Here is a 21,465-nt window from a genome sequence, read left to right on the forward strand (position 1 = left end):
TGCATAACAAATACTCGACACATGATAATTTCTTCTTATCCCAAACTGACCTATCCTCCCTCACTAGAGCCACAATTGAACCAATGTTACTGTCGGACCATAATCCCTTCACCATGACACTACCTCTCCCTACGACACATGCCAGATCCAACATCTGGTGACTTGACAATTCCCTCCTAACAGAACCATAGATAGTACGGATGATTTCCAAGAGCCTTACCCACTACTTTACAGAAGATTCCTTCCTGTATATGATCTGGGCGGCACACAAATGTGTCTTTAGGGGCAAATTCATTTCTTTGGCAGCCAAAAGGAACAAACTGAGGAAAGCACGTATTGACAAACTATCCAAACGTATATACACATTGAAACAAAAGCAAAAAGCCTCCTTGGTGGCTAACACCCTATCTAAACTAACACAAGCCAGAGAAGAACTATTGGGAGAGTTACACAAAACACTAACACGTAAATAAAAGACTGTTAGCCAAATCCCGACAGGTCAAGAAAGTGGCACACACCATCCACATGATCAAAGATCCTGCAGGTAACACCCTAGCTGCACCAGAAGGCATTGCTGACCAATTTGTAACTTATTTTTCTAAACTGTACAATCTCCCTACCTTACAACAGACAACTGACCCAAATGACAGGATGGTGGCAATTCAGGAATTCCGACAACAATACTCCCCATCTCCGCTCAATATTGAAGACTCGACTGGTCTAGATCTCCCACTCTCAGTAGAAGAGACCTTATTAGCACTGAAGCACCTAAAGACTGGAAAAAGCCCAGGCTGGATGGCTTGACCCCAGCTATTACAAATTCCTCCCCGACACTCTCACCCCCCGACTTGTTCAAGCGCTCAATAACCTAGCTCCCTCCAGTGTAGCTACCAAAGACATCCTAGAAGCCCACATCACCCTTATCCCAAAACCAGACAAAGACACCACAAAGACACCACAATAGTCTTTAACTATTGTCCCATATCACTCCTTAACGTGGATGCGAAGCTCTACGCCAAAGTTCTGGCAAATCGCATCCTTCCCTTACTCCCGAAACTAATTTAGCTGGACCAAGTTGGTTTTGTCCCTGGCAGGGAGGCCAGGGACAACACCACTAAAGCTCTAAACATTCACATTGGCTGTCCACTACAGCCACATTGGGCTTTTTCTTATCCCTGGATGCGGAGAAAGCGTTCGACAGGATGGCCTGGGACTATACAGAGGTGACACTGCACGCGATGGGTATACAACATTGCTTACTTCAGATGATCCTAACTCTCTACTCATCCCCCACTGCCAAAATTAGGGTTAATGGTCACCTGTCGAACGCCTTTTCCATCTCCAATGGCACGCGCCAGGGTTGTCCCCTATCCCCCTTAATTTTTATACTTAGATTGGAACCTCTTTTTTGCAAGCTAAGAGATATCAAAGGAGTCGAGATCAAAAATAAAAAATATAAAATAGCAACCTACATGGATGATCTCCTACTCTAACAGACCCTATAAACACCATCCCCAACCTCCTCAAAGACTTCTCACTTTCCAAAACACTCTGTAACCTGCAAATAAACATCTCAAAATCAAAAGCCCTAAACATCACCCTCCTGGGTTTACTTCCTCTTTGTCTCCCTGCAAAGGTAAAGCATAATGGGCTACTATGCCTCGCAAGGTAGCCCATTATGTGTCCCTTATGTCACCGATGTGACCGCTGTCCCCTGTAGTCCGGAGCATCCATCTTCTTCCAGGTATCGCTGCTCTGGCCACTCACAGCGCCGGAGCAGTGATGACGTCACTCCCGTGCATGCACATGGGAGCCGTCACTAACGACATATCGCCGTTAGCAGCTGCATGCTGCTAACGGTGATAGTGTGCCTGCGTGCTGCTGTCTACGGCACATGCGTCGTAGACAACTGTCACCGTCTTTTAGTAAATATCTCCTAAACCGTGTAGGTTTAGGAGATATTTCTTGGACCTACAGGTAAGCCTTAATCTGGTTTGTAAGGGTTTACAACGACTTTCAGATCGGCCTGCAAAAAACTGAACTGGCAACCTGCACCCGGACCCATGACTCCTATAGATGATAACCCTGCATTTCCACCGGGACTGTCCCTACACATCCCAACTGAGACACCTGGACCCATGACTCCTATATAAGATAACCCTGCATTTCCACCGGGACTGTCCCTACAAATCCCAACTGAGACACCACACAGAACCCAATTAAGAGCTCAACAACTACAAACTTCTTTCACACCAAGCTATGTCTGCTAAATTCCCTGACCATAACATTCCTTTCTTTAAATTTCTACAACTTCTGCACTTTTTTTATGACTCTAAATGCTACACTCTTTGGCAAAGCGATTACATGCCCTTCGAACTCCTCTGTAATAGTGGAGAACGCCACAGACACCTAATTTCAACTATCTATGTGCTCCTTTTCTCGACCCATATCATTAAAGAAGACAAAATTGTCCGACAATGGGAATCTGACCTACATATAGATCTTACGAAGGAGGAAAGGGAGCTCATATATAGCCACATCCACAAAGGTTCCATCAATGTTTCTACTCAAGAAAGCAGATACAAGATATTCTCAAGATGGTACAGGACAACTGACAAGATCCACAAATTTCATCCTAGTCTCCCCCGCTATGCTGGAGATGTAACTCTGCCAACAGCACACTATTACACATTTGGTGGGATTGCCCACTCATCAAACCATTTTAGATAGAAATTCACAACCTAATCACACACATTACAATTTACGCACTCGATCTCACACCTTCACAATTTTTACTCCACCGCTCCTCCCTCCCTATATCATCTTATAAAAAATCCCTTGCTCTACATTTCGTTAATGCAGCCAATCATTGCATCCCCGTTCACTGGAGAAGCACCTCTACTCCCACTGTTACAGAATGGCTCCATCGGATAGATAGAATAGCAGAGATGGAAAATCTTATACACCAAGAGACAACCCAGCAAAGTACAGGAAAACTTGGACATGTTGGACACATTTTCGAGAATCTACACAGACTAATGCCTTGCACACACGGTCGGACATTCCAACCACATAATCTGTCAGATTTTTTTAGACAGATTTTGTCCGAAACTGGTGTTGCATACACACGGTTGGACAAAGTTGTCGGAAAATCAGATTGTTTGGAACGTTTGTTGCATATGGCGGGAATACGTAGAAGCTAGTAGCCAATAGCTTTGGTCTCGTAATTTTATCTGAGCATGTGTGGCACTTTGTCGGAAATTCTCTACAAATGATCGGAATCCTGCTCTCAAATTTTTTCCGTCTGAATTTCCGTAAGAAAAAGTCCGGTAGAGCCCACACACAATCGGATTTTCAGACAATATAATCTGATCGGGCATTTTCCGTCCAAATTTCCTACCGAGTGTACAGGGCATAACAGTCCAAATAACAACTCCTCCTCCACAACCTAGAGAAATTGATCTATGAACCCAATGATCCCAACATAGACCTCCGCCCCCTTAATTCCCTCCCTCTCTCCCCCACCATTATATCCCACATATTCATTTCTTTAACCGATTATTATACTTTACCCCGATCTATGCAAACTGGCCTGATTGGCTTCCTACAACATGAAAGCACCCCTGCATGACTATTGGTGATCAACACCAAGTTTCCCGCAATGGCTCTCAAAGCCGGGGGTCCAAAACCTATAAAGCGGGCTCACCCCGTTCACAGTTAGATCCCTTTCGGCTTGGTGATCAGGGCTGGGGTAGCAGCTGTCGGTATCCTCTTATCTTCAGCTCAGAGCCCAATACAGACGAGCATCCCCATCCCCCAATTCAGAGGCAGATATATAACTTCTTACTCCCTTGCTCCTAAACCCTTTTTACTCAGCTGGAAAAGCAGATAAAGTAGAGAAAGATAAGTCCAATCGATTGATTGTGTCAGGATGCCGTTAAGATGTCTACAGTGCTCCTTTGGCTATTACCAACATACGTGTATCATTAATGTCTGTTAACAACTTCTGTTTTTGATTAATGTAATTCTGAAAACCTTCAATAAAATCTTTCTAAATATAAATATAAACTGTTGGCAACAAAAGTGAGTACACCCCTAAGTGAAAATGTCCAAATTGGGCCCAAGTTGTCAATATTTTGTGTGGCCACCATTTTTTTCCAGCACTACCTTAACCCTCTTGGGCATGGAGTTCACTAGAGCTTCACAGGTAGCTACTGGAGTCCTTTTCCACTCCTTCATGACGACATCACAGAGCTGGTGGATGTTAGAGACCTTGCACTCCTCCTCCTTCCGTTTGAGGATGCCCCACAGTTTCTCAATAAGGTTTAGGTCTTGAGTCATGCTTGACCAGTCCATCACCTTTACCCCCAGCATCTTTAGTAAGGCATTGGTCATCTTGGAGTTGTGTTTGGGGTCGTTATCATGTTGGAAAACTGCCCTGTGGCCCAGTCTCCGAAGGGAGGGGATCATACTCTGCTACAATGTGTCACAGTACATATTGGCATTCAAGGTTCCCTCAATGAACTTTAGCTCCCCAGTGCCAGCAGCACTCATGCAGCCCCAGACCATGACACTCTGACCACCATTCTTGACTGTAGGCAAGACACACTTGTCTTTGTACTCCTCACCTGGTTGCCGCCACACACGCTTGACACCATCTGAACCATGCATGGATATAACAAGACAATACCATATCTGCATAAACAGGGTAGTTTGGGATCAAATCGAAGACTGCAATTTTATTTATGTGGCAGGTGGAGTTACTGACATATGGCTCAATTCCCACGGGCAGATCCCACATGGTTGGTGGAACAAAAAAAAAGGTTTCCTGACCTTACTGGTTACCTAGTAGGCATGCCATGAGTCCCACTTGTGGTTAAAAATTTGCAAGGAGTCCATAGGATGAATAGCACTAAATAGCGTGCTAGTCAATTTTGACAAAGGGGTGGGACCTCTGGGAGATCTACGAACAGGATACACATCTGATAGGTCAATGTGATAGGTGTTATCTGCAGCACTTTCATAGAGGTTTCTTGCCATGGAGACCATAGGGCTGTACAGCTCCAGAATATATAGAGGAGTGTACCTCTTGTGCCACATCCCCTAAAGCATGTATCTGGAATAGAAGGGTAGATTCTATGTATTTTAACAGTTGTGTAGTATCGTCTGGTGTGGAGTTTAACTACAGTCTCTTTGATGGCAACTGAATGTGCGCATTTATGCATGTTGGACACCATATCATGCCAATCTTCTGCAGAATGCTCTTGGCCCTTTTTGGTCTCCCAAATCAGCATTGCTAAAGACTTTTTTGTGGTGTGATGGTCATTGAGGCAACGATAAAGGGTAGAAATGGTCCCCCTATGTCTAGACCCCTCGTGACATAAGTTTTCAAATGGTGTTCTGGCCTCCTCTTCATCAGGAGTATAGATGTCGGTAAAGAAGTGGCAAATCTGTAAATATTTTAAAAATTCAGAGTTGGGGAAAGCATATGTATGTTGGAGGTATTCAAATGAGCAAAAGGAGGTGCCTTGTAACAATGAATCTACGGTTACCAGGTGGTGTGAAAACCAAATGTCAAATTCCATACCTGAGTTGAAAGCTGCAGGAAACTTAGGGTCATCCAAAAAGGAGGTCAATCGAGGGGGTTTAGAAAGCACCCTGAACTTTTCTTCATAAAAGGTCCAGAGGAAGGATTGGCTTACTGTGCCGTTAAGAAGAACAATATCTCTTGGGCCAATAGAACGTGACCATAGGAGGCCTGGAAGTTAAAAAGGCTCAGTCAAAATCTTTTCAAATTGGAGCCACGTTATGCGAGTTGGGGGAGTGTACCATTGTAATTGTGTTAATTGTGCTGCTAGACAATATTTCCATAAGTCTGGGCAACCTAAGCCCCCCTAACTTGGGCCCTACACATTAGTGAATGATTCAGATGAGGCTTCTTGCTCTGCCAGATAAATCTGAGCAATTCAGCCTGTATCGCCTCTATGGGTGAGCAGGGTACATATAGTGGAAGAGCTCTAAAATAGAACAAAATTTCAGGAGGATAGACATTTTTACAGCTTGTATTTGACCCAGGAATGAAATTCAGTATGGGGACCACTGGACGAGTAACTGCTTAATGTTGGGAAAAGCCTGTGGGTAGTTGTGTGCATGCATCTGTTTTAGTAAAGGGGCCAAGCAAATTCCTACATATTGTAGGGTGCCCATGCTCCAGGAGAATTCAAATCTATCCTTAAGGATAGTCAGTAAAGGCAGTGGGATATTAATTGGCATGGCAATACATTTAGATGGGTTCACTCCTAAGCCTAATATGTTGTGGAAGTTGTCTACGGTGGTGAGAAGGTTGGGTAAGGAGATTAAGGGGTCAGATAGGAACAAAAGGACATCATCTGCATATACATTTTTGATATAACCTATGATGTTTGGGTTGCAGGTGATAGAGCGGGCTAGGGGTTCTATTGCAAAGGCAAATAGAAGGGGGAATAGAGGGCATCCCTGTCTTGTACCTCGACCCAGGTAAAAATAATCAGAGTTACACCCAGGGAGCTCGATTTGTGTATGGGGCTGGTGGTAAAGGGCTCGAAAACAGTTAACAAATTTTCAGGAAAATCCAAATTTAGATAAGTTGGTATCGAGGTAGGGCCAGAGAATATTGTCAAAAGCCTTGTTTATAACTAGGCTCAGAAACAAGACCTTATGGGAGTTAGTATCTGCATCTTGGATGATGTTTGATGCCAGGCGTATATTATCCGTAATTTGACGGGTTGGTATAAAACCGCTCTGGTTTGGGGAAATCAAGGATGTAATCACTGCCGCTAGTCGGTCTGCTAGGATAAGACCAAAGATCTTCAAATCATTATTAATTACTGATATGGGGTGATCATTTTGAGGGAGGGTGGGGTCTGTGCCCAGTTTTGGGATAGATAGAATAAAGAGAATATTTTCAAAACCTCTTTCGGGTGGGAAGTGATATTACCATCAGAACCTCAGAGTTTATAGGAATGTGATGGTTGGATCGATTGTTTTAGCTTTCTCGCAAACATAGCCAAATTGTTGTGCAAGAGGAAATGGGCTCTGGACAAGCGAAGGGACTTTTCTGTTTGCTTTGAGAGCAAAATCTCCAGAGCACCTCTTTTTTGGTTGATTAGACACAACAAATCTTGAGTTGAGGCTCGGCTATGTTGATGATAAAGCCTATCTAGTTCCAACGTAAGGGAACATATGCCATACAATTTTTCGTGTTTCCTAGTGCTGGCTGTTGCCATGAGATGGCCTCTCAACACCGCCTTGTGAGAAGGGAGTCATTAAGATGCCAGGCTCCTAGAGCCGGAGAAAGACCAATGTGGGAAAAGTGTCAAGACACAATCTTCTGATGGAGGACAAGTGTGAATTTTGGCTGAGGCTGAGTTTGTGACTAAGACAAGGGAGCAGTAAGTATAGTATAACCGAGAATAGCTGTCGTGGGGATGGGAGTACAAGGTATAGTCTAGGGCCCCTACATAATGCTCTCTCCAGGTGTCTAGCAATTGATGTGGCCTAAGCAAGTGTTGGAGTGACGTTGGAAAGGCATTAGCTGATGTCATCATGCGACTTCTGTCCAGGCCCAAGTGAGCTACCAGTTTAAAGTCACCTTTCACCAACATGTGGGGCAAGTGATATTTATCTAATGTCTGTAAAAAAAGTTTTAAAGAAAGAGTCCTGGGACTCATTCGCGTACATAGAAACCATAGTGATTCCCTTGCCCTGTATTGAGCCTTTAACAATTATAAAGCGACTGCCAGGGTCTCTAAAGTGCTGGTTGAACATCAAACATAACTGAGTTTCTAATGAGTATGGCTACACCCCGTGATTTGGACTCGTAAGTGGTGAAGTAACATTGCTAAAAAGCTTTATCTAAGTAAGATGGGTGATTGTACAAGGAGAAATGTGTCAGAAGAATATCCGCATCCTGTAATTTATAGGAACGAAAGGCTTTTCTACATTTGTGTGGTGAGTTAAAACCTTTAAGGTTATGGGAGATCACTTTAAGACCCATTTTAGATTAATGTAGCAAAAGGATAGAATGGAGTCCAAACCGTGAGGTGATCACAGGGTGCCTGCGGCCAAACCCTATGCTAACCATAAACAGTAACAGTAGACAGCCAATGAAAGTACAGTGTTGTCTATCATGCAATTCAAATACTGTAGCACAGGAGTGAGGAATAGTGAGGAATAGGTATGCAGAGGGAGGCAAAAAAGAGCAGAAAAAATTGCATATTAACTTGAAAAACAAAAATAAAATAAAATAATGTAGAACATGTCAAATCTTGACAGAATATTATCAAAAGGGGTCAGGGGAGTAGTCATCCTCCTGACCAAAGAAACTTTTTTAAAGTGGTACAGTCAGTCTGGGTTAGACATGTGCATTAGTTTTCGTCCGAATGCATTTTCGTCCGAATTTCAGGTATTTTCGTTTTCGTTTTGACAAACGATAACGAAAGTGCAGATTCCGAAAAACGAAAGATCCGACATAAATAAATGCTTTTTTTCGTTTTCGTTGTTACAACAGTTCGATATAGAATAGGAGATTCGAAGTGACCGTTCGATATAGAATAGGAGATTCGACGTGACTCCATATGTCTATTGAACCTGTGGTCGAATGTGCCTAAGTTTCGTTTACCTCTATTAGTACTATTATATAGAAAAGCTTCGACAGAGAGTAAATATTTGACATAGAGAGAACAGAATCGACAGAGAGAAACGATACTGGAATTGGGTGGGGGAAGTAAATAAAAAAAAAATAATGATAATATTCGACGGGATCGTTGCACGTTTATAATAATATTCGACGGGATCGTTGCACGTGTATAATAATATTCGACGGGATCGTTGCACGTTTATAATATTATTCGACGGGATCGTCGCAACTATACGACACTGCAATCGTACATTTCGGCAATCGAATGCTCCGCCTATAGGCTATATAGTTTAGCAGCTCCATCGAATCTTCTTTATCCATTCGACAGATACCATAAGCCTTCCAAGACAGATTCGACCGTAATTCATGTGGATTTTCGGACGAATGCAATTTTTGCACGAAAAACAAAATAAATAAAAACGAATTTCGGGAGTAACTAAATAAATAAAATTTACGGACGAAAACGAAAAAACGAAACGAAATATTCTAGTCTGCACATGTCTAGTCTGGGTAGTCATGAGGCTATTAGATAACCAGTAGCTGGAAGGGGTCCACCCCAGGTGATCCAATTTTGTGGTGACAAATAGGGATGAGCGGAACACCCCCTGGTTCAGTTCGCACCAGAACCTTCGAAAGGACTGAAAATTCGTACGAACTTTAGAACCCCAATAAAGTCTATTGGACTCGAACGTTCGAAATCAAAAGTGCTAATTTTAATGGCTAATATGCAAGATATTGTCCTGAAAGGGGTTTGGGGAACCGGCTCCTGCCCCAGGGGACATGGATCAATGCAAAAACATTTTTTAAAAACGGCTGTTTTTTCGGGAGCACTGATTTTAATGACAATTAAAGTAAAAAAAAAAAGTGAAATATTCCTTTAAATATCGTGACTGGGGGGTGTCTATAGTATGCCTGTGAAGTGCCACGTGTTTCCCGTGCTTAGAACAGTCCCTGTACAAAATGACATTTAACGTCTTTTTTCATCTCTCTTCCTGTTGTCTCCTTCTGTTTGCAAGTAGGAGACGTTTGTAAGTTGGATGTTTGAAAGTAGGGGTCTACCCTATATGCTCTGTGAAATATTATATCAAGAATTATAATTACATGCCCCTGTTAAGCAGGGGCTGAAAAACTGGGCCTTAGGCACTGGTGCTGGTGCTACGACACTGCAACCTCTCACAGATACTCTAGTTGGAGTGCACGAATGAGCCCTGCTGCAAATCATTGCATCAAAAATTGTAATTGCACGCCCCTGTTAAACAGGGGCTGAAAAATTGAGCCTTAGCCACTGGTGGTGGTGCCCAGAACCAAATATGTTCTTCCAAGCTATCAGCAGGATAATTGAGGAGGAAGAGGATAGTCACTCAGCATAACAGGATAGTCACTCAGCATCAGCATAGGCAGTTTTGAAGGAATGTGACATTTCAAAAAAAAAAAAAAATTATTCGGTTACATCAGCTTCAGGTGCTTGGTAGCTGGTGGTGATCCAAGACTGATTCATCTTTATGAAGGTCAGTCGATCAACCAAGTCGGTGGACAGGCGCACCCTGTGATCGATTACAAAGCCACCAGCAGCACTGAATGTGCGTTCCGAAAGAGTGCTGGATGCAGGACAGGCCAGTAGCTCAAATGCATACTGTGCAAGCTTTGGCCAGTGAACCATCCTCAAGACCCAGTAAGCCAGAGGATTTTCGGTGGAAAAGGTGTCGAAGTCTGACCTTGCCCCTGGGTATTCCTGCACCATGTGAATCAGACGCTGGCAATGGTTGCTGGAAACGATCATACCTTGGGGCTGCGGACTAAAAAATTGTCTGAACGCATTGGTCAGACGTCTAACTTCTCCACCGTTCTTTCTGTGACTGACTGAAGCATCAGAAACACATTGTCCAGAACCAGGAGTTTGTAACCTCCCAGTCTCTGGGAGCGCGTTGCACCAGACCTTTTTGCAAGGCCTCCCGGAGATGTCTCATCCTCTGCTGCCTCTGCGATGGCAAGATAAGGTCGGCAACCATACCCTTGTACCGTGGATCAAGTAGAGTGGCCAGCCAATAATGTTCCCTCTCCTTGATCCGAAGAATACGAGGATCCTTCCGCAAGCTTTGCAGGATCAGGGAGGCCATGCAGCGTAGGTTAGCTGAGGTATTCGGTCTGGAGTCCTCTGGATTACTAAGGACAACATGATCTGCAGCCACCTCCTCCCAGCCACATACAAGTCCATGGGTTTCTTGGGACTGTAAATCATCCCTAAAAGACTGCTGCTGCTGATGCTGAGTGCCAGGCTTCACCTCCATGCTGACACAATCCTCCTCCTCCTCCTCATCCTCTTCCTGTGTGATGGGTGGCACAGCAGGAACACTGTCTGGATAAATGGGGCCTTGAGAAGCAAGGAAGTCCTCCTTTTCCTGCCTCTGTTCTGCCTCATTGATGGCCCTCTGTTGTGCGTGCAGCCGCTACAGCATGGCCAACGTTGAGTTCCACCTGGTTGGCATTTCACATATAAGGCGGTTCTTGGGCAGGTTCACTAACCCATTCATGGTTGCAGGATTTTTTCTTTTTGAATCGAACACCTATATATGCAACTGAATAGATAATCTATATAGTAACTTAAAGATATCTATCTAACGCATGTCACAGTTGTCTCTGTAGTGCGTTTATATTTTTTTATTTATATTATTTTTATCAATGATGTTTGAGTTATATATCTGGTATATAGATTTTTAGATAAATATCACTATTGTTTACTTCTGATTTTATACATACAACGCATGTTACAGTTGTCTCTGTAGTGCGTTTATTTTTTATTTGTATTATTTTTATCAATGATGTTTGAGTTATATATCGGGTATATAGATTTTTAGATAAATACCACTATTGTTCACTTCTGATTCTATACACATAACACCTTTTGGAGGAGTCACCCCTGTAGTGTGTTCACTGAAAATATTTTTAGGAGACATTTTGCACTTTGATACCTTTATTTATTTATTTTCGGCACTTTGCACTTTTTCTATTACCTATTTATTTATGTTCATGTGAGACCCACATCTAAATACAGCTGCACTGTAATCACTGGCCCCTAGGACATCTCCACAGGCCATTTTTGGCATTAACGTATAAGAATCTATAGACGATTGTATCTTTTGTTTGGTTTGTTGACTATTAGAGATCTGTCCCTTGAGCCAGGCAGATAAGACTCATTTTTCTTTGTATAGCAATTCTAAACGAGAACAGCGCGACACCAATATACCCCTTATTCTTGGGCAATTTCAACTCCTTTTGGAGCTCAGCCAGCCGAGCACTGGCATTATATGATCAGAGGAAATGCACACAGACTTTCCTGGCCTGCCTCAGGACATCCTGTAAGCCCAGGTACCTGCCCAAGAACTGCTGCACCACCAGGTTAAGGACGTGAGCCACACAGGGCACATGGGTCAGTTGTCCCTGTCGGAGGGCGGAGAGGAGGTTGGTGCCGTTGTCGCAAACCACCATTCCTGGCTTAAGCTGGTATGGCGTCAACCACCTCTTGGCCTGCCCCTGCAGAGCTGACAAAATATCTGCCCCAGTGTGGCTCCTGTCCCCCAAACAAAGCAAGGCGTGGCATCTTTTTGCCTGCGTACTTGTGTAGCCCCTTGAACGCCTATGGAGCACTGCTGGCTCAGAGGACAAAGCACAGGAAGAGGCCATGGAGGAAGAAGAGGAGGGGGTGGAGGAGAGAGGGTATCTTCAGGTGTATACTGTGCAGGAGGCACATAACTCTCACTCGAACTGCTGCAGATGCCTCTATTACAGAAACAGAACACCAGTAATAAGGGGTAGCTTCAGGTGTATACTGTGCAGGAGGCACACAACTCCCACTGTAACAGCGCTAGGTTCCCAAGCAAAAAGACACTGTCCCTACCTATCCTGCTCTTTCCCTGCATGCCAACACACTACATAAGGCCACCGCCATGTTGGCCTTATATAGTGTGGGGCGTGTACTAAACCCCCTGAGCAATAATTGGCCCCAGGCATCCTGCCTGTGGCCAATTATGGCTCTCCTTGCTGCCGGCGCTGTGATTGGCCAAGCATGTGGGGTCACAGTGCATGCTTGGCCAATCATGAGCCAGCAATGCACTGCGATGGTGCAGTGCATTGTGGGCCGTGAGCAGCACACGAATATGGTGCAAACAGCCCACAAAGTTCTGGATTCGCCGAACAGGCAAACAGCCAGTGTTTGAGTCGAACATGCGTTCGACACGAACACCAAGCTCATCCCTAGTGACAAATATAAGGTACCAACAGAATTAGTAAGGGACCATCAAATGGTGCATGACAGAACTTCAGCACAGTTTGGAGGTTAACAAATATCAACTGAGCTTGTTGGTTGTGATAAATTTGTGAATGATTGTGTTGCTACAGGGAATGTAACAGAAAGCCATTGTTAACACTAACCACGATGATCTCTCCTGGGGGAGGGTATTGCCCCATATAGCAGAGGGACATGGAGTGGATGGTATCCTTAGATGATCTGATGAGGCCCAACTTTACCAAAGATCTTTTCTTTACGGCATTGTAGTAACCATGTAGGTGGTGCCATTGTGAGGGACTTATAATTTGAAGGGAAATCCCCATTGGTAAAGGATTCTAGCCGCTTGGAGCACAGTGGTTATTACCTTCATATTCCTGCATTCCTGCATTTATACAGGGTTGTAGATGAGAGGTCTGAACATATTTTAACAGGAGTGCCATCTAACTGAATATGTGGGGTATTGAGTGAAGCTCTGAGGATCTCTTCTTTGATTAGAAAATCCTTAAGGCACAGCACAATATCTCTTGGGGGTTTTCAGGAGGAGGTTTAGGGCATAAAGCTTTGTGAATCCTTTCACAGGTAAAGGCTGAGGTGGGAGAGTCAGGGAGAAGTGACTGAAACAGCTGTTGTATGGCAGGGAGCAGGTCTGTCACTGTCTCTGGTATCCCACATACTCAGATTATTATGCCTGTTCTTGTTCTCCAGATCTTCATGGTGGGCTTGTAGCTGCAGCACTGATTCAGAAAGGGATTTATGCTACTTTCTAAGGTCAGAATATGCCAGACTGAGCACATCATGCTTGGTTTCAAGAAATTCAGTTCTGTTGCCCAATCTCCAGGGACAGAGTATTTGTGGATTTGTGCAGTTCAGATTGGAATTTTTTTGGAATTTTTTTGCAATCTTATCATATATATTTGTGAAGCTATCATCTAAATCAGTCTTAGTGAAGGGAACATGGTCAGAGAATCAAACAGGTACTACACCAAATAGCAGACTTCAACAAACAGCATAAGCTTTCTTTACACACAACTCACCTTAAGGCCCTGACATTGAAACGTGAAGAACTAAAAATACTACACGATCTTGACACTAAACGAAAATTACAATGCTTCTCACAAACATTGTATGAGTGGGGGAATAAACCTAGTAGACAACTGGCAGGATCTCTTAAAGCAAAACAATCTAAATCTTTTATCCCCAAAATAAAACTCCCCAGCGGCGATCTTGTACACGCGACTCCACACATAGCCAAAGCCTTCAGGGAGTACTATGCGGACTTATATAAGGTGCCAAGTGATGCGCCTGCTCTGACCCCCAAGGAGAGACGCGTCCGCATGCGAGATTTCTTAAAAGAAGTGAACCTGCCCAAACTACCGGAATCCACCCTTAGGGATTTAGAATCAGAATTCTCTCTTGAGGAATTCGAAGCAGCTCTAAAGGCCTCCCCCCCGGATATACCATTCTTTATTATAAAATGTTTAGCGACATCCTACTCCCATGCCTCACAGCGTATGCTAACTCAATATCTCACAGCTCGGGACTTCGCCCGGATTCACTCACAGTCCACATCACAGTCATCCCTAAGGCAGGGAAAGATCCCACCCACTGTAGCAGCTACAGACCAATTTTACTGTTAAATGTGGATATCAAATTGTACTGCAAAGTTATGGCTAATCGCCTTCTCCCCCTGATACCTAGATGGGTCTCACCCGACCAGACAGGTTTCATACCTTCTAGAGAGGCCAAAGATAACTCCCTTCGAGCAATATCCCTAATCCAGTACGTACGGAGACGCGCCCAATCCACCCTACTTATATCTACTGATGCTGAAAAAGCGTTTGATAGGGTGGATTGGGACTTTCTCAAGTTGACCTTACGACATTTTGGCTTAGGCCCTCGGATGTTTTGTCGCATCTCCTCCCTCTACACCAATCCTACGGCCCAACTCCGTATAAACGGCACTCTTCATGATCCATTCACACTTTATAATGGAACCAGACAGGGCTGCCCCCTGTCCCCTCTCCTATTCGCACTCACTCTAGAACCTTTCCTGGCCTCCATTAGACAGAACACTAACATACACGGCATCCAAGTAGGTAACAAGACACACAAGTATGCAGCATGCGCTCTCACTCCCTAACTTGATGTCTGCTTTCTCTACTTATAAATCACTGTCCAACTTCAAAATTAACCTCTCCAAGTCGGAAATCTTGAATATTAACCTTCCTAAGCAGGAGGAGATGCTACTAAGACCCCTCTTCCCCTTTAGATGGGTTCAACACTATATGAAGTACCTGGGTATATACTTCACACCTAACATTCACTCCCTCTTCAAATATAACTACATCCCCTTGTTAAACAGTATCAGATGAGATTTAAGAAAATAGAACAACCTGTTGCATTCCTGCTTGGGTAAGGTGAACATTATTAAAATTAATATTTTACCTCGAGTGCTATTTTTATACCAAATTTTGCCATTGGATGTTCCCGTGGGGTTCTTCACCACACTACAAACCATGATCTCCTGCTTCTTTTGGAGAAACAGCCACCCCAGAGTATCTGCAGACATTTTGTTTCTCTCCAAGGACTCTGGGGGACTGGCCCTCCCGAACTTTAAGACATATTACTATGCTGTAACATTATGTAGAATAGCTGAATGGAAGTACGCTGCTCACTTCAAATTGTGGGTACGCCTAGAACGCTCCCTATGGTCTGCTGTCCTTACGGTCACTCCCTGGTTCCCATAGACATCTCGCTGAATTAACCTCCTCACTCACCATCTCAACCTTGGATATATGGGATCCCCTACATAGGAGGTTTTCCTGGTCCTATGACTCCCCTCTGCTGACGCTCCTTAACCATGAGTACTTCCTACCAGGTCTACTAGACCCAGGTTTTAAGACCTGGTCTCCGGATGGTCCCCTCTTACTGCACCATATCCTCCGTGCTCGAACCTTCAAGCCATTACCTGAAATCCTGGGCTCTAAACTTATCGCATTCCTTGACAAATGGAGATATCTTCAACTCCAACGGTTTCTCCAAACTCTGCACCCCCCCCCCCCCCGCTGGCAATGCCCCCCGCTGGCAATGCCCCCCGTTGCCACCACTGGAAGAGAGGCAGGAGAGCAGAGGACAGACATCTGAAGCCCCTGTGAGCGCTGGGTGATCTCCCAGCTGGGCCTGACATTGTTGCTGAGACAAGACAGAGCATTTGGCCACTTGGACTGCTCTGTCTTCTGTCAGGAAGATGGAATGACATGAGGTAAGGCTGTGTTTATGGCAATGGTCAGGCTGCATTTCTTTGTCACTGGTCAGGCTGCAATTCATGGGCACTGACAAATATTTTAGGACACCATTTGGTTCAGAATATTTTTTTCTTGTTTTCCTCCTCTTATAGATCGAAAAATATATGGTATATATGGTATACAAATACGTCTTTTTTGGAAGATTGGTAAACAAGAGTGTTGGAAGCTACATTTGGTATTGGAATACTGTTATGCCGCGTACACGCGACTGGACTTTCCATCAGAAAAGATCCGGCGGTCTTCTCGACTGACTTTTGTCAGAGTTACGATGGACTTCCAAGCGAACAGACTTGCCCACACACGAACGGACTAAAGTCCTTTCGAAAGTCCGTTCATTTTGAACGTGATGACATACGACGGGACTAGAAAAGGAAGTTCAATAGCCAGTAGGCAATAGCTGCCCTTGCGTCGTACAACACCCAGAGTGCTCTTGTAAAATATCTGTTCACCAAACAGCCATGACCTCTTTACCCAAAAAGATCAGAATTCACTTGTGCTGCTACCTTGCAGCTTGGTGGGGTATCTCAGACAGTCCAACACTATGTTCTAATCTCCCCCACAGTGGGTGACATGAGTTGAGAAAAGGTGGACCCAAATAGCGCAATATTGCTTGGTTTATTAAAACAACAAATGGTAAAAACAAAATGCCTGCTTACATTGCTAAGTGTCTGTGTCACGCCACTAGATATCACGTATGTGGTCGAATTAAGCCATGCTGAGCCCTCCTCACACTGGAATCAGCGTGCGTTCCACCGCCGCTGGAGATAGAATAGGAAGCTGGGACCCAGAAATGATGTGACCGAAAGGTGCCTCGACGTACGTTTTGTATCGCTACGTCATTGCACTTCCTCCATCCGACCACATACGTGACATCATCTAGTGATGGGACACAGGCACTTGGCAATGTAAGCAGGCATTTTGTTTTTACTATTTGTTGTTTTAATAAACTAACCAATATTACGCTATTTGGGTCCACTTTGTCTTTTTCTCAACTCAGGTCACCCGCTGTGGGGGAAAGGAGAAAATAGTGTTAGACTGTCTGAGATACCACACCAAGCTGCAAGATAGCAGCACAAGCAAATTCTGATCTTCTTTTTGGGTAAAGAGGTCATGGCTGATTGGTGAGCAGATATTTTACAAGAGCACTTTGAGTGTTGTTGGATGTGTGCAAGCGGTGGAGGATATCTACACATATATTTACCAAACACATTTATATTTTTTGAACAATCATAGATGACTATGGACTTTTTTTATTTATAATACTCAGTGTTATGCATATTTACATTTCTGTATATTTAAGTTGATATGTATTTTGCCATCTATTCACAAATTGATATATGTAAGAATATTTCTAATTAGTAGTCACAGCGCCCCCTATTATCACTTCACCGCACAGCATTTGCCACATGTATCCACTGCATTGGTATACTGCTTGTCCTAGTCATTTCTATGGATGGGGTCAAACTCAGAGCATTTAGTCATTCATAGGAAAGATCTAATTGTTTTTGACCATTCCTCAGTGTAGCTCACTCCCTAAAGTGCCGCTAGTGAATTTGGTCCTTTTCCCTCTTTGTAACACACAGTCAGGGACACAGCATTTTCTTCACTTTTTCACTGGCGCAGAGAAAAAGTCTAATGCCGTGTACACACGATCGGATTTTCCGACAGGAAATGTTGGATGTGACCTTGTTGTCTGAAAGTCCGACCATGTGCATGCTCCATCGAACATTTGTTGACTAGCAGGTTCTCAAATTTTCCACCAACAAAACTTTGTTGTCAGACTTTCCGGCCATGTGTACACAAGTCTGTCGCACAAAAGTTCAGGCATGCTCGGAATCAAGTACAAGCTCGGCCTTCTAAAACTAGCTTTCCTAATGGAGATATCACATGACTATTGAACTTCCTTTTTCTCAGCTCGCCATACGTCTTGTACGTCACTATTAGTAATTGTTGGCCAACATTTGTGTGACTGTGTGTATGCACAAACAAAACCTTCGAACAAAAAATCAGCGGTTTTGTTGTCAGAAAGTTCGATCGTGTGTAAGTGGCATAAGGCTGAGTTCACACTGGCATTAACAGCAGGCGTTTGAGATGCGTTTGAGAGGCGTTTTAGAGGCATTAAAAGGGTCCCTAAAATGCCCATGCACAAGATACAATAGACAGCACATAGTGTCGTTCACACTAAGCATTAGCGTTGCATTGCTTCAAAACTGAAGCCTCGTGTTGAGTCAGGAGGCCTTTGAAGCCTTTCAAGCCTCCTATTCAAGTCTATGGTAATGGTCACAAATGCTCTGGCGGGCAGTTGTGGAGCATTAAGAGTTGTTCATTTACTGAAATGTAATACGCATTTGTGGAGAAGTTTTAATACTCATCAAATGCTTCAAAACTGCCCATAGGGTGTTTGGGGAGCATTTTTAACTCCTCATTAATGCTTGTAAAATGCCTGTCTAATGCCCGTACTAAAGCTCATTGACTTGACTTGTCTGACACCCATACTAACTCCATACAAACTCTATAGGAGCATTTGTTGAGCATTAGAAATGTAGGCAAGTGTGAAAATTTTTAGGGTATTTATTGGAACAGGGACTTGGATGAGGATAGGGAACATGGGATATCCAATGTAACAACCTGAGGACTACTCTAAACTAGAAGAGTGCCACACCAGTATCAGAGGTAAGCAAATCAATGATCAGGAAACACTAGCATATTATAATATACTATCAAAAGGTTGGGGACGAGGTGCAGCATTTATCAAAGATCTCTTTCCAAATGAGCTGTAATGTAAAGAAAATAGTTATTAAAAAAAAATATAATATACCAAAAGAAAAAGAATGGATGAAAGATAAGTTAAGGGTCAGTACTTGCAGCATTTTTAACTTTCTTGTTACCTTGAAATGAATGAGGTAATTAAGAGTTTAATCCATTTTTCTTTTCTTTATAAAGAGCGTTGTGGAAATCCAGGTGAGAAGGAAGGAGCCACACTACAAGGTAACTGGAATGCTGAAACATATTCACCGGGAACTGTAGCAACATTTACCTGTGTTAATGGATATATCCGAGATGGACCCATTAGAATGGTCTGCATTGAAGGTTCATGGTTGGACATTTCTAGAGGACAGTGCAAAAGTAAGTTTTTAATTATCATTAATTAAGTAAATTATATAATGGTATAGATATTATTTCTGCAACTAATGATTATTTTCATAATCAATTAGTTGGCCGATTATTGTTTTGATTAATCGGTTAATAACCTTAAAAAAAAGTGTGGCTAATTATTTAGTTAATATGTAAAGTTTAAAAACAAAAGGCAATTTATCCTTAAATATCTCTATGCAGTGGTAAATATAAATAACCAACTATATGGTTAGATAACAAAATATATAATCCAACCTGAGAATAACAGCAGAGATATACTGTATAAACTATTAGAGGAGATATACTGTATATACTATTAGAGGATATACACTGCATATACTATTAAAGGGTGAATCTGGTAAATATCAGACTCAGAGATCACATTTTGTATTTAAAAAAACAATATTAGAGGAGATACAGTACTGTACATACTATTAGAGGAGATATACTATATATACTATTCGAGGAGATATACTATAAATACTATTAGAGGAGATATACTGTGTATACTATTAAAGGGTGAATATGGTAAATATCAGACTCAGAGATCATTTTTTTTTTATTTAAAAAACATGTCTTCCTTCAAATAAAAATGTAATTTTAAGAATGTTTGTTTGATTTTTTAATCGTTTGTGGGGTCAAATCAATGTTCATTTTCAACTACAGTGATGGGAAAATTTGGAAATGATGGAAAACTTCTCGGTCAAAGAAATTTTCAGACAGTGTATGTGGTTTTTGTTCAGAAATTACATTCATTTTAAAAACAGAAGGTTAAAAACAAGTGAAAATTTCAAACATTCTTTCATTCAGCAAATGTACAAAGATTATTTGTCTGAATATTCTCGTCTGAAAATTTATCCATTTGGCCAACATAAGGTTTGGTACACACCTATGCAGTTTGCTTTTGATGTGTTTCTGCAGTGCTTTTTGCTGTGCATTTTGATTTTTGCATACAGTATGTGATTTTGCTGCGATTTGCGTTTTTGCATTACATGCTTTTCTGCAGCTTCTCCATTTAAGTATATTGAACCAAAAAAGCGCTGTTTTGCATTTAAAAAAAAGTCCTTGACCCTTTCCAAATACGCAGCGGCGGAAAAAGGCATAGATGTGAACATGTCCCATAGGAAACCATGTAAATGAACTGTAGTGCGTTTCTGCAAAAAACACCAAAAAACACATAGATGTGAACCAGGTCTAAGATGTTTAGTAACATAATGGGGTTAAAAAAACTAAAATGAGCCCTTTATAGTACAAAAAAAGGCAGAAAATCACTACTGTAAGGGGGTAATTTTTTTACTGCAGAACGGTGAAAGTAATATTTACAGTAGCGATTTGCTCTGTTTGTACTATAAAGGGCTCATTTTAGTTTTTTTAACCCCATTATGTTACTGGCCGATTATGAAAATAGTAATCAATTCATTTCATAATCGATTAATCGATTAGTTGTTTCAGCTCTAATAGATATAGAATACAATAGAACATTCTAAAAAATATACTATATAATAGTGATTAGAATGTATCTGTTTTCCACATGCACCTTGTTGACTGCCATAAAGGAAATTTTTCTTCATTATATTAGGGGATCAATTTATAATTGATAAAATAAATATTCCATCGGGGCTAACAACGATAAGGTCCATTCACGTACCCTGCATTCTTTATCCTATCACATAATTCACTAAGGGAAAAGATTAATAAATACCCCCCTAGTCTCCCCCAGACACCCTCTGCCCTAAAAATATGTCTACATGTCACTCTGCTGCGGAACACTCACATGCTCTATGTGGGGGCTACCAGCTCCTGCTGACTCCTGACATCTCCAGCCATTTGAACTTGTTTTTGTTTTTTTTGCTTGCACAGCATTCCCCCACATGATTGTGCAATCAGAGCTAGTATAGATAAATAACCACACCATGCATCTAAGGGAAGCCATTCCTAGGCTATGGATACTAAGGAATTTACATATTCTTAACAAGCATTAATAGCATTTAAAACAAGCCATCCCTGTCTTCTCTAACTGCATGTATTCTGAAATGATTTATCCCTAAAGAGTTAGTTTATCA

General features: G+C 42.5%; 1 protein-coding gene across 1 annotated transcript in view; it reads left to right on the forward strand.

Annotated features, from left to right (window-relative positions):
* The window catches only part of LOC143927128 (sushi domain-containing protein 4-like), a 177,097-nt gene that overhangs the window by 40,192 nt on the left and 115,440 nt on the right, over positions 1–21,465 (forward strand). Inside the window, exon 2 of the mRNA XM_077451084.1 lies at positions 19,211–19,393. Coding sequence (XP_077307210.1) covers positions 19,211–19,393 — 183 coding nt within the window. The remainder of the gene's footprint in view (positions 1–19,210; positions 19,394–21,465) is intronic.

Source organism: Lithobates pipiens, unplaced genomic scaffold (assembly GCF_037356315.1).
Source record: "Lithobates pipiens isolate NorthernLeopardFrog02 unplaced genomic scaffold, aLitPip1_a1.2 Scaffold_23, whole genome shotgun sequence".
Classification (NCBI taxonomy): Eukaryota; Metazoa; Chordata; class Amphibia; order Anura; family Ranidae; genus Lithobates; species Lithobates pipiens.